The sequence below is a fragment of the Halichoeres trimaculatus genome, unplaced genomic scaffold (assembly GCF_033239565.1).
Source record: "Halichoeres trimaculatus isolate MK-OKI-2021-1 unplaced genomic scaffold, fHalTri1.1 fHalTri1_scaffold_8, whole genome shotgun sequence".
Taxonomy (NCBI): Eukaryota; Metazoa; Chordata; class Actinopteri; order Labriformes; family Labridae; genus Halichoeres; species Halichoeres trimaculatus.
Window position 1 is genome coordinate 21785355 of NW_027437186.1, and position 13031 is coordinate 21798385.

Here is a 13031-nt window from a genome sequence, read left to right on the forward strand (position 1 = left end):
GCTGGAGAATTTATGCCAACGCTACTTGAAAGGTCTCCTTTCCACTCTGTCTCTCTCACCCTCTCTCTTTCCCTCAAAGACGCACACCGGAAAAACCACATCGACTTTCTACTGTACAAACCTCTTCACACATGCTGCTGCCCTTGTGCTTTTACCTAAATCATTTTTATATTTATGTGTATGTATATTCTTTTTAATATTATTTAAATATATCTTTTAAGGGGCTGCGAGAAGTTTGAAAGTGATCTTGAAAAAGTCTCCCTTCTAGATATATGCCTGACTGTAATCTGCACTTTAAAATGAGATTATCAGCTCCAATATTGCTGGTTAAAGGTTATTTTGAATATGCTACTTCAGAGCTTCCAGTTTGGGTCGACCAGGACTGGATTGACTTAAGGCAGGTCTAGGTCTCCATGACAACACCATGCCAGCTGACGAAGTTTAGTAGAGGAGAGAGATGAAACACAGAGATCTGTGTCTTTCTCTGCTGAAAACGACTTCTTTGATTAATTTTATAGTGGTGGTGGTTTCAGGAGCCTAACTGTCGGACAGAAAACAACAGAAGAGCAGAAGAAAGATTAACTGGAGAGTGATACAGCCCGAGCTAATGGCTAATTAGCCTTAAGCTCAGGCTATATCACTTTATACAACAGGGGCTAAGCTGTTTGTGATAATGTTCATTGCAACCCACAGTTATTCTGCAGTTGTCTGTTCAAACTTGAGAGTCTATCAATAAAATGAAGAGTGAGGTTACGTTAGCTCTGCTTGGTAGATGACTGGTAGGACACAGCTAACCAGGATTTACTGACGTTACACATTACGGACATGTCTAGACATGTCTTGTCTCTAGAGCCCCGGACTGCTAGCTGCGCTCAATATAGACAACTACTGAACCACTTACAAAACTGACAGTGTTTACTGTTGTTACGTTAGCCTAGAGGTACATCGGAGCACCGGGCTGCTGACAGCGCTACATATGGCTGGCTGCTACTACGTTTGCGTGATGTCACGTTTCAAACCGAATCACCAAGTAACTGTACTGATAAATACTTTACCTTGACGCCTTGTTTTCAGTAAAAAAGTTGTCTTGATCAAAGAATTTTTTTTTCGATTTGATCTCCATATAATTCCAAAACAAACACATGCCTCACTAAAAGTAATCTACGACAGTGTGCAGAGACTCCGGGCCACGAGGTGGCGAGGGAGGGGAATTGAAATAGATCCCCCTTACAGCATCTTTAATAATACAGCCTTAACTTTTTAAAGTCATGATTTAAAGATCAAATGTTTGGCATTTGGTGTTCTGTGATTATGAAAAAAAAAACTTAAACATAATCTGATGCTTAATAACAAAGACAATATTTTAAAACCCCGCGAACAGAGAGCTTCCTCAAGTCAGAAAAGGCATCTCAGTTGTTTACTGACCAACAACAACCACAGGATGCTGCCAAGAAGCCAAGACTCTGGACTCTTTGGAAAACTGACCTCTCATCAGGCGAGTCCACGTGGAAGGTCCTCTCGATGACGGTGGTCCACTGGAGGCAGCGTATGATGAAGGTGTTTGGCTTTGGCCTCTCTGTCTTCATCAGCTGGCATTCTGAAACAAGCAGTCAGAGGTTTACTGTTAGGTATTTGTTGAAGTGTAGTCCATGTTTCCACAGTGATGGCTCAACACGTGAGAGAGAAAAGAGACATCTAATAAAGAAAGAGTTGCTAATTGGGGGTAAACTCAGTTACTTGTAGTTTGGTTTTTCATTGATAGGCGAAAAATCAATCCAGCATGTTTCTAAATTTCAAGTAAACACTCCTTCTCCTGGGGCTTTTTGGAAAAATAATGAACATATGTGTAAAGGGCATTCATCAGTTTCTTTTTGATTTTTTCTCTTTTTTTGTTAAGTCATAATTATATTTTATTTCTTTTTTTACAGAAATCTTAACTTGATGCTGTATCGTGCATTGGTTCTAGTTAGATATGAAGCTGGATTGTTTTGTCATTGCAAAGCACTGCCAACAACTTTGTCAGTTAATGAATTAGTGATGTGGTTTATGAAACATCAGAACATTTTTTAAAGTGTTACACACTGTTTCTTGAAGAGTAAGAAAATGTTTGAAAAACTTGTTATGTCTGCTTTTTGTTCACTGTCAAATCTCAAAAAGATGGTGCCTCAACTTAGATTCAAGAAGATTAAATAGTAGTGCTCTAAACAGATGACTGTGGTGCTCATTATTATTTCAATGTCAAGGCCAACTAAGATTTCATAATAAAACGAGACATTGTTCATTTAAATGGAATTTTTTTAACATGACATTTTTCTGAGCTGAGAAAAACAGGTAAGAGTAAACAATAACCTCATGGGCTGATGCTTAAAATAAAAGTGCTTCTCCAAGATAAAGTGTAATTGTCTGGAAAAAATCTCATACCAAGTTTCTTTACAAACATTTGATACTGTAAGCCAGTACTACATTAATGCAGAAACCTATGCACAGAAAGCCAGGTGGGGCGGGAAGATGGAAAGGAGTGCAACCTCATGGTCCCACAGCGGTGTCTCGGCTTATTGGGGACAGGAGCTGCTGCAAAGCAACATAAAGATCCATCTTCTGACCCCTTATCTCACCCACTCCTTCTTTGTGCTACATACATCACCCCATTCTCCTTCTTTTTTTTTTCTCTCTCCTGATGTCTCCTGCCATCCTTTCCTCACCCTTGTCTGTCCTCCACTCTTTTCCTCTTCCCTTCCCTCCTCTCGTCCTCAGCCTATCCCTTCTTTCAATTACTTTCTGTTTAAGTGTGGCACAGCACAGCACGTCGTGGCTCGGCCTGAATATAGAAAGGAAGGTTAATGACAACACGGCTCAGGTCATACTCACAGCGGAGCCTCAATGTATGTTCAGACACACACCCAGACACACACTCAGAAGTTACTGCCTGACTCGTGAACATGGCTTGCTGTGCTGCTAGACACAAGGTCATACTATTGTTAATGCTAAAGAAAAAAAAGCATGCACACACACACACACACACACACACACACAGGTGCGCGCACACACACACTCACGCGCATGCACAGAAGTGATATTGAAGTTTGAATGTTGCCGAAATTGGGTTGTTTTCCACAGCAGGCAATTGTGAAATCTGTGTAGCAGTTTAGAGGGTATGTGTGAGTTCATGCATCAGTGTGTGTATGCGAGCGCATGTGTGTGAGCGACAGGCTTGTATGTATGAGTCCCTCTGCAGGGAACAGGCCTGTACCATCTCTGTTCCATCTGACCACTTCTGTTGTTCATGTGCACATAAACACTCACACACAGGCACAAATGCACATGCATAAACAAACACATACACACAGGAGTATCCACACACTCACACGTAGACACACACACCACCTGGCCTCCCAGCTTTGGGCAACAGATGTGGCAGTGCCAGCGCTGTGCCAAGCAGCCGGGGCCGGATGTATGGCCTGGCTTGTCCTCTCCACAAACTCTTTTCCTCTCCCCTCTTTTTTCCTCATTCTCCAATCCTGTCTTCATCTCCTCCTCCCTGTCTGTTCAGCACTGATGATCCTCCTCTCCTCCCTCATCCTCCATCGTTCCTATCCCTCTTCCACAAAAGCTTCACTCTACAACCCTCTCTTGGTCTTTCATCTGCTTCCTCCTCCTAATCATCCTTCCATCTCTGTCTTTTCTATCCCTTCTTTCCCCTCCCCAAATACTCTTTCCTTTCTTCCTCTGTCCCTCTGTTCAACTGTCATTACTCATTCCCTCATTTTTGTCCTACCTTCTTCAGTCCTAAATTTCCTTCTCCTCATCCTTTTACTCCTTGACTTTTCCATTGTTCTAGCCTCTGAATCTCTGTAAACATCTCCTCCATCATCAGACCTCACTAGCTTGATCTGAAGATATTTTTCAAAGTCATTCAACTTAAATTTAAGACAAGATTTTACGACATCCACCTCTTTTCCAGAGTCTATCAATTATATGTTTATGAAAAACCAATGACAATATGATACTCACGTCACATGTACGGAAACATAAAAGCCCTACGGACAGGCGATTCATAAAAAAAACAACTTAAGACTCCTTTTTTCAAAGAGCCTTTGAAAAATATACGCTAGTCGTCCCCTTCTTGGTTTTTCCAGACTTCCTGCTTATATTCCTGTTCTTTACATGTTTTTGTTCCTGTTTCAACCAGTTTTGTACTGGTTTTTTTTCTTATTTGTCCTTACCTTAGTTTTATTTCTGTCATTTGTTTTAATTCCTATTTTATGCACATTTTGCAGCACTTTGAGGTTTGCTGTTAATGTAAATTACATTATAATATAAATGAAATGTGTTATAATTTTTTATCATAAATATTGCAGAATCGTGGTTTTAAACACAAATACACCCAAGGACACCCATGAAAATTGAGCACAAACACAAATGATAATTTTATGCAAACGTGTTTACTTTTATATAATTTTCCATGAAATCAATCAGTTAGATAACCCTGTTTCTTTTTCAAATTAGAGAAAATCCCATGTTGTCTGCCCTTGCAGTATTGATATAGTGATGGTGAAACCATTTAGTTACTGATTGCATCCTCTTTACTCAGCTTTTTAGGAGAACTTTTGGGACAGATGTCATTTGCATGTGGATTTAGGTGCCAGGTAAATCTACAGTCATAAATAAATTACGCTAAGGGTCTTTTGCTCTTGTTGCCATGTTGTGGATAATTAAGACAAACTTAAATGTATCAGTATTTAACCAATCTTCTCATACATGCCTGAATTTCTGAATCTACACTAGTCTAACATAGCTATGGCAAAGCAGTAGGGTCTGGTATATAAGAGCACTGAATCACAAAGATAAAAAGTAATACTCTGGAAATCTGTTTCAAACTACCGTCCCAGCATTATGTGTTAATTTGGCCTAAAAAATCAGAGAAACTTCAGGTTTAGTCTACCATAATGTCAGAGATTACACATACAAAGTTATTATGTGACCCTTTTAAAGGAGACATGAGTTTAGTTTAAAAGTTGAAACGACAGCAAAGCAGATACAAAGGTTTACTGCCTATCTGCGTTTATGAACGAACAATGAGTAATGATGCTGGTGGTAATGAGACCGAGGTACATTAAAATTAATCCTGTTAACTCATTAGCTGGCTAATTACACATGTCAAAGATGCGATGAAGCTTGTTAACCAGGTGCAGACAGATGATATTCTGATAACTGGTTAATTAGAGCCCTCTGTGAATTCTGTAAAGTGCAGCGCTGATGTGGGGACTGATGACTGACAAGATGCTTTGACACATTTTGACATAATGCAATAAACTGTTGTACCATTTAACTATGGCTCCCTGGGCTGAAGCCACATGAGCATTTCAGCAAAATATCATGGGGTGTTACATTATTTGCATAAGCATTTGAGAAATCAGTTGAAGAATGCAGGCTATGCCTTTAAGCTATAAGATATGGGTTTAAATCTCTGGTGAAGTTTCCTAGAAAAGGACAGTTTCCTTACCAACTGAAAGCAGGGTCTCAGCAGGTTTCAACAAGTTAAATTTAAGACCTTTTGAGACTTTTTTAAGACCATAATGTACACAGTTTAAGACCCATTTCTTATCGATGCTGGCAAAAAAGTACTAAAGACTTAAAGAAAAATTGGAGGCCCGGAATTTGTTCACAGCTCTTTCACATTGGAATACAAAGCACGTAATCAATCTTAAAACATCAGAAACATCTCTTTTGTGAACCAAGATTTGTTTGCAAGTCAGAATGAGAAGCAATATTGGGAACTCTACAGCCAACAGCCATTGTGTGTGTGTTTTCCTGTGCACAAGAAGGAACTAACACAGCTCTTGTCCCGTGGCTGTGATCTCCTCCACAATATCCTTGAGCTCTACCAATTATCCTCAAAAATCGAAACATTTTAGCGCGAGACTTAAGGTTAATGCATGTTTTAAACAAAAGTAGCGTCAATCGTTTTTTAAGACCTTTCAAAACTTGATTTAAGACCTTTTTGGGGATTTTAGGAGGAATTTAGACTTTGTAAGGCCTTAAAATCAAATTATTAGATTTAAGACTTTTTAAGACCCCGCAGATACCCTGTGAAAGGGTTTTGCTCCAGACTAAAAGTTTCTTGCAGGTATCACAGTATCATCATCACCACTAGTTGTGGGGAAAGCACAAGGTTTCTCTAAGAAGTGATGTGAAACTACAGGTAAAATATTAATATCTGGAACAAGTGGTCGCTGCAGTCAAAATGATATCACAGTATCAATATTTTTTCCATCCCTTATTCTTCATGTCTTGTCTCCTCACATTTTTTCCTCCCACACAGATTTCCAAATTTATGTATCTTTTTCTGATTTATTAAATGTTTGATTCCTCAATAACTCTCAGAGATCAACTTATATTCCAAAGTTTGCAAATAATATTTGAGCCAAAACTAGGGCTGGGCAACGATTAAAACTTTTAATTGTAATTAATCACATGATTTCCCTGATTAATCATAATCAATCGCGTTGTGAAAGTGCCATAACATCTGTCATGCAAACACTAAATCAGTACTTGTTATACAGTCATAGTTAAATCACATATTTAGTGCAAATCAAATTTACAAAATGTAAATACAAAATTAAAGCTTATTGCCACTGTCAGGGCATTAAAGTGATACTCCAGGATGGAACAAGTTAGGTCCTATCACAAGTTTTAGGGCAGAAATTACCCCTAATGTAGTGTTTTTGTGCAGCAGAAGCCCAGGGCGCTCGCACCAAACACCCCCTCCCAGCTCCTCTGCCAGTTTCCTCTGCACTCAGACGGGGCCAATTTTTACTTGACCAAAAACACAAACAAACGGACTCCCACCGAAAAAAATTTGAAATCGGTCTGCATTCATGCTTTATTTAGAGAATTTTCAGCGCGTTACTTTCACACAAAAACACCGCTAAATAAGGCTCTAGTTCTTATCGTGTCTCTTCGTCCTGGCAGACTACCTGCGTTTGTTTATATCTGGCACGCCGTGCGCGTGGACTGATATACTAAGCGGCGAGCGCCTTTAAGTTCCGTGGCGTTGCCCCTCTTCTCCATGCTTGTTTTGGTTACTCATCGTGTTTTTCCGCCAATTTCACTTCTGGTTCCACCGCGGTCAGCAACAGACATTTACAAAATAAAAGCATGTGAGCAACATGCACTAATGTGCGATAAAATATTCAACGGCGTTAATAGATTGACGGGTTAACGCAAAAATAACGCGTTAACTTGCCCAGCACTAGCCAAAACATAATTATTCTTCAAATAAGTGCTTCAAGAATTAAAACAAGTGAACTCAAGAAAAAGAAGCAGGTTAAGATATAAAGATGTTAAGTAACCTACTTGCTACAGAGAAGTTATTTAGGGGGTAGGGCAGGTCTGCGTCCTGAGGTTTCTCTTTGTAGCCGATGAATGAGCCGTCTGTCTTCAAGAGGAAGTAACGCGGCCTCCAGTTCTTTATGTACTCACCTGCAATGAAAGAGGAACACGAGGACAGAGAGACAAAAATGAGTCAAATGTGTTTTAACAGACACTCAGTGGAAAACAATCAGCACAACCGTAATGATGATGCTGAAGGCGGTAGTGCACTCAGTGTAATGGTGATTATTATGATAGAAAGTATTATTATCAGTAATGATGATGATATTAAATACAGATTTTATTCCCTTGACAGCTAATAGCCTGCCTGCTCATCTGTCCAAAGTGTATCACACACATGAAGTACACACTATAGTGTTTACACAGACAAACATCCAGCAGCTCTATGACTCCCACAGTGCTGCCAGATTCAGACCGGATTATCATGTAAAAAATGACAAAAACATGTTTACCAGCACAACAACCAAACTGTCCCTGCCAGAAACATCATCTGGCTGATACATGGGCAGGTGTCGAGGTGATGACCCCTCCACCAAATACACACAAGCCCGCACATACATGTGCACATACACAACAACCACTGGCCAAAGGGAAAGGAAAAAGAAAGAGGATGAGATGAGAGGAGACGACATGAGACAAGATAACGTTACACATACGAGATGACATGTCTCAGACTACAGCAACAAATAACAACATCTGCTGAGCAGCTGGTAGCAGAGTATTACCCAACTGGCTGGCACAGACTGGCACTAAGGTGGCACCACAGCTTTATCAGATGACCCGCTGCAGGATTACATGAGTGTCAAACATTTCCACACCACAGAGGCGGATAACACTTGGTGGAAACAGCACCGATACACACATGGATTAAAGCACACACGCGTGCAGATTCACACATGGAGGTAAGAGTACAATGAGTACGAGTACAGGGATGGAAATGCACACGCACGTGCGCAGGAGCGTTAAAGCAATTCTGAGATGCAGAGCTCTGATGAAAGAAAAGTGACAATCTCAACACTTTCAGAAGTCTGTGTAAACATTTAACTTTCTCATTTAACTTCAATAAGACGCACAGAGGCACACAAATGTTCCCTGCGTCTCAACCTCTTTTAATTAACCAGCCGTTCCTTCACACACACACACACACACACACACACACACACACACACACACACACACACACACACACACACACACACACACACACACACACACACACACACACACACACTGTAAAGACTAATAAACAAAAATGCAAATTCCCACACACAGACTCAGAAAGCTTGATAACAGCTCTGATCACCTTTCTTAGGCTAATTCACTGCGATAGGAGGATAGGCAGAGTGTGTTATGTGTGTGTGTTCTATTTGTGACATCCATCTAAAGCGGAAATGACAGCAGGCCGTGCTCGTTAACACGTTGCAGAAAAACACCTGCTCCGCCGAAGGGACCGTGCGACTGCGGGGCCTGCCGGTACCTCTGGGTGGTGCTGGTGGTGGAGGTGTATGTGTCTATGGTGTGTTGTGGTTTGGAGGGGGGGTGGGGGGTGGGAGCAGCTGATTCGAACCACCACACAGGGACAGAGGGAGACACAGTTAGACAGATATGAAAAAGCTGTTGGGTGCCGGTGCGTCATAAGGATTGCCAGATCACACCTTTCCTCTATCAGTCTCTATTTTCCTTTTTCACACAAATCCACCCACTCTCCCCTCCGCTCCCATTTCCTTCTTCTGTTCTTTCAGAAACAAAGCATCTTCTTTGGAGGACTTGCTATTGATAAACAGAGGGCTGTGAAAGGGGCTGAATGGGAGGGGTGGGAGGATGGATGGTTGGAGAAAGCAAAGCAAAATGAAGAGGGTTTTTAAAACTACTTTTTCTAATGTATTATGGTGTTTATTGAAAACATGATGTTTTACTTGAAGACAGAGGACAGTACATAAATCAGTAAAAAGAAAAACAATTGATATTCCTGAAACCAAATGAGGACTCTAATTTAGAATCAAAGTCAAGAAGTCAGAACGTTTCGGTCTCAACTTTTCAAAAAGTTTCCAGTCTGTAGTTTTTCCTGTTGAAGCACTAAAGAGGTGCTCCTGTATTTCAGTTGAGATCCTGTTGATAACTAAGAAAAACCTAAAAGTAGACAAATTTGCTCATGCGAACACAAGGCCCTCTGGTTACCTTCACAGTGAATAGGAGAAGGATATGTAGTGACTGACAAAATGGATGAGGATAAACAGAAAGTTAAACTGATAAAACTATTATAAACTGGCAGTGATGACTGGATTGCTGGTCCAAGTCCAGTCATTTCTCTGAGTCAGTTTCTAGATGAAGTGTCCAACCAATGGAAGCCTGTGGCTGGCCACTTCATCGCTCAGCTGTCCAGTACAACTGAAAACATTTAAGCAATCCTTCTGGCCAGGCGAGACAGCGTGTATATGTGTAAGTGTGTGTGTTCATGAGAGTGTGTTTGTGTGCGTGTGTGTACACGTCCGCTGGGGGGCGGGGGAGGGGGCAGCCAGGGGTGGCACAGACGGAGAGAGGAGATGGACAGTTGTCCACACATGCCGTTCCAAACAAACACAGGCATGCGCACGGACACACACACACACACACACACACACACACACACACACACACACACACACACACACACACACACACACACACACACACACACACACAAACACACACACACACAAACCAGCACAATTCAGTTTGGACTGTTCCAATCCACCGAATGATCCAATGGTGTTCTGTCAAGCTATCCCGTCTTGGCCCTGCCTGTAATGAGTCCAGCGAGCTCTCCCACTCTGGACAGCTTGTCTGGGGAGCCACATGTCTCTAGTTTGGACTGCTGGAGAAAACAGAACAGCCGGTCTCCTTCCCACACCATCTCTTTCAGACTCCTCACTTCAGTTTCATTTAGTTTTCTGCACAACTTTACTTTTCCCTTAAGGCCAATTAGTAAATACTACACTACACAGCACTTAAGACAACAGGAGTGTGTTGTTTCTCATCAGGACGATGGGATATCAGTAAAACAGGACAATGTGGGTGACTTGAAAGATGAATGTGAAGAGAACTTTGAGGAGGATAATCCATTTGAAGGTATTTAACTTCTGGGCCTAATTTGTTCAAAACACAGAAAACAAAGACTAATTTGTGATTCTTTAGTTCTTCTTTCAAGTTTTCTACTACTGGGGAGACTATAAAGCATCCAAAGAACAGGTTTAAGTGTAGGCCTGAAGAAGAAGTGGATGTAAGATCTAAACCTCAAAACCTTATTACATGCGACAGACTAAAATACAAACAGGGCATTTTTTACATTACTTAGGAATTTTCTAGAAGAAATAAATCTTGTTGGCACATCCTCCAGTTGCAGCTTGCGGATTAAACAGTTAGAGACAGAGATGAATCAGCTGTGACTGTGTTCGTTCCAAGCTTTCTGATTGGACAATTACAACAACGCACTAACTAACTGCCACTCAATTAGCAGACTGATTAACCATTCATTTCAGGACAGAGGGGGAAAATGGAGAGAATGAGAGAGAAATGCAAAGAGGATTAAATATGCGACAGGTACAAAAAAAAAAGAAAAAAAAAAGCTGAACTTCAGCAGGCAGAGCAGAAATGAGAAAAACTTGTTTAAACTCTGCGCTCTCCTCTGCTCTATCTCTCAGACTCACTCCTTGAGGACACCAGCACACCTCTGCTCCTCTGCTATGTCGGATGCCGCTTTTCAGCACAGAGCGAGACTGACAAAACACAGGAAAAAACCTTAATAACAATTAAAAAAAATAACTCCATAACTATGTGAGCTCACCAGCCATTTGTTAATCAACCCAAACAGGGATTTAATTTAATGCTTTGGCCGAGGCTGGAGCTGATATGCAGATGGCGCAGGGACGGGGCTGTGTGACTGGCACTCTGGGAGCTGGAGGAGGGGGTGGGGGGCGCTGAGAGGTAGGAGGGGTAAGGGGGATGGAGTCGGGTGGTGGTGATGTTCTGCCACGTTCCAGCACATACATACACAGCAGCTCACAGGCAAGGAAGGGAATGTGACCTCTGCTTACATAGGAGCTCACACACGCACCCACCATCAGCTTTTATCGGTCAAACACAAACTTTTTGACTAAACTAATGCCAAGATGTTAACAAAAGTTGTAAAAGCCGGCTGAGTGACTGACCCCCAAAACAAAAATTTAATTTAATTTGTACCAACAGCTTTTTTTTCCTGTCAATATACAGGTTGGTGTCTGCTTATCCTCCATATTCCACATAATGTTTCTATACTCAGTTTCTAATTATTCGTAATAGTTTGGGAAAAAACAAATACAAGCACGGTGATGTCACCTTAGGCTCTGAAAACTTACAGCAAGCTTTCTTTACAATTCTCTGAAATCTAATTTTACACTTTAACTAAATATTAGTTATAGAACTGTTGTGTACAAGACGATCTCTGCTCAATTATTAATACAGTGTGGCTATTTGGAGAAACTAGGCCCTAAGTGTCAGAGTAAATGATGTAGACATGCTCTAAGCAAAGCTGGATAAACTGAGATTTCACCTTAAACAACAGCATACAGCAGTCAAACTTGAGTATGAGCTGGAATAGTTGACTGGCTGCTGAGCTGATCTCCTTATCAGCAAAGGTCAATGAACTGCCAGACACAACAGTCAGGAAGGGGTTTCTTAGGTTGGAGTGAGTGAGATTAAGCAGCTGATACTGGAGGGAGGATTAAGTAAACATCAGGTAAGTAATCAAAGGGCGTGAGGGAATGGTGAAGGTGAGTGCGTGCAGCAGAGAGGGCAGAAGGGTCAAGAAAGTGGAGAATAGTGCGGTAAGACGTTTGAAGAAGACATCTGTCTCAGTCTCTCCATGAGAGCATAGGTTACTGAGGGAAAGTCCTGCAGAGCACCATTTGCAGCCATTCTTACTAGTCCAGAAAAAGGTGAAGAGAAAACATAAATGACAATGAATACAAAGATTTTATGAGGAAGGTTTGCTGTCTGTTGTGTGTTTGTAAGGACGTGGCGGTATGCGTGACCCCGACCCAAGCAGTTCTAACTCCAGTCTGCTCAGACATCTTAAGGCGAATCCCGGCTCTTCCAAGCCAATCCAATTACAGTGAATTAGTCTCATTACCACATCGGGACAGGACTGGTGTTACTCTTTGTGTGGACATGTGTGGGTGTCAGTGCGCATGAGTTCTTAAAATACACGGTCACTGAGAGTTCCTGTTTGTGCTACCTGTAAAAGCTTAGTAAGCTTTTTTGGTCTCTTGAGAAACCAACATGGTATATGTAAAAAAAGATAAAAGAGGTAAATTCAGTTAGGAGATGGAGCCAATGCTGGGTTCACAGGGTTTAGTTCAGGGTTAATTGAACAAGCCTGCTGTTGCAGAGGGAGACTGCTCAGCGGCTGCAGCAGCCTGGAGATAAAAAGAAAATTCAAAAGTTAAGTTCCAGGGACAGAAAATCAAAAGAGTGACTGTAGCAGAGAGTGAGTGAGATACCTCAATGTACACGTGGGCATGATTATGACAGTGACAGAGAGTTGGGACAGAGCAGGGCAGCCACAAGGCGGCCAGATTGAGTGGAAACCCATGGGAGTGTGGCCATCCCTCAGGGGGGCCACT

The 13031-nt window shown here is 41.5% G+C and overlaps 1 protein-coding gene across 2 annotated transcripts in view; it reads right to left on the minus strand.

Moving 5' to 3' along the window:
- Positions 1 to 13031, minus strand: part of akt3a (v-akt murine thymoma viral oncogene homolog 3a) — a 59932-nt gene that overhangs the window by 19780 nt on the left and 27121 nt on the right. For both annotated transcript variants that reach the window (XM_074675075.1, XM_074675074.1), the window contains exons 3-4: positions 7357 to 7482; positions 1486 to 1597 (exon numbers count right to left, since the gene is read on the minus strand). In XM_074675075.1, the coding sequence (XP_074531176.1) occupies positions 1486 to 1597; positions 7357 to 7482 (238 nt within the window). The remainder of the gene's footprint in view (positions 1 to 1485; positions 1598 to 7356; positions 7483 to 13031) is intronic.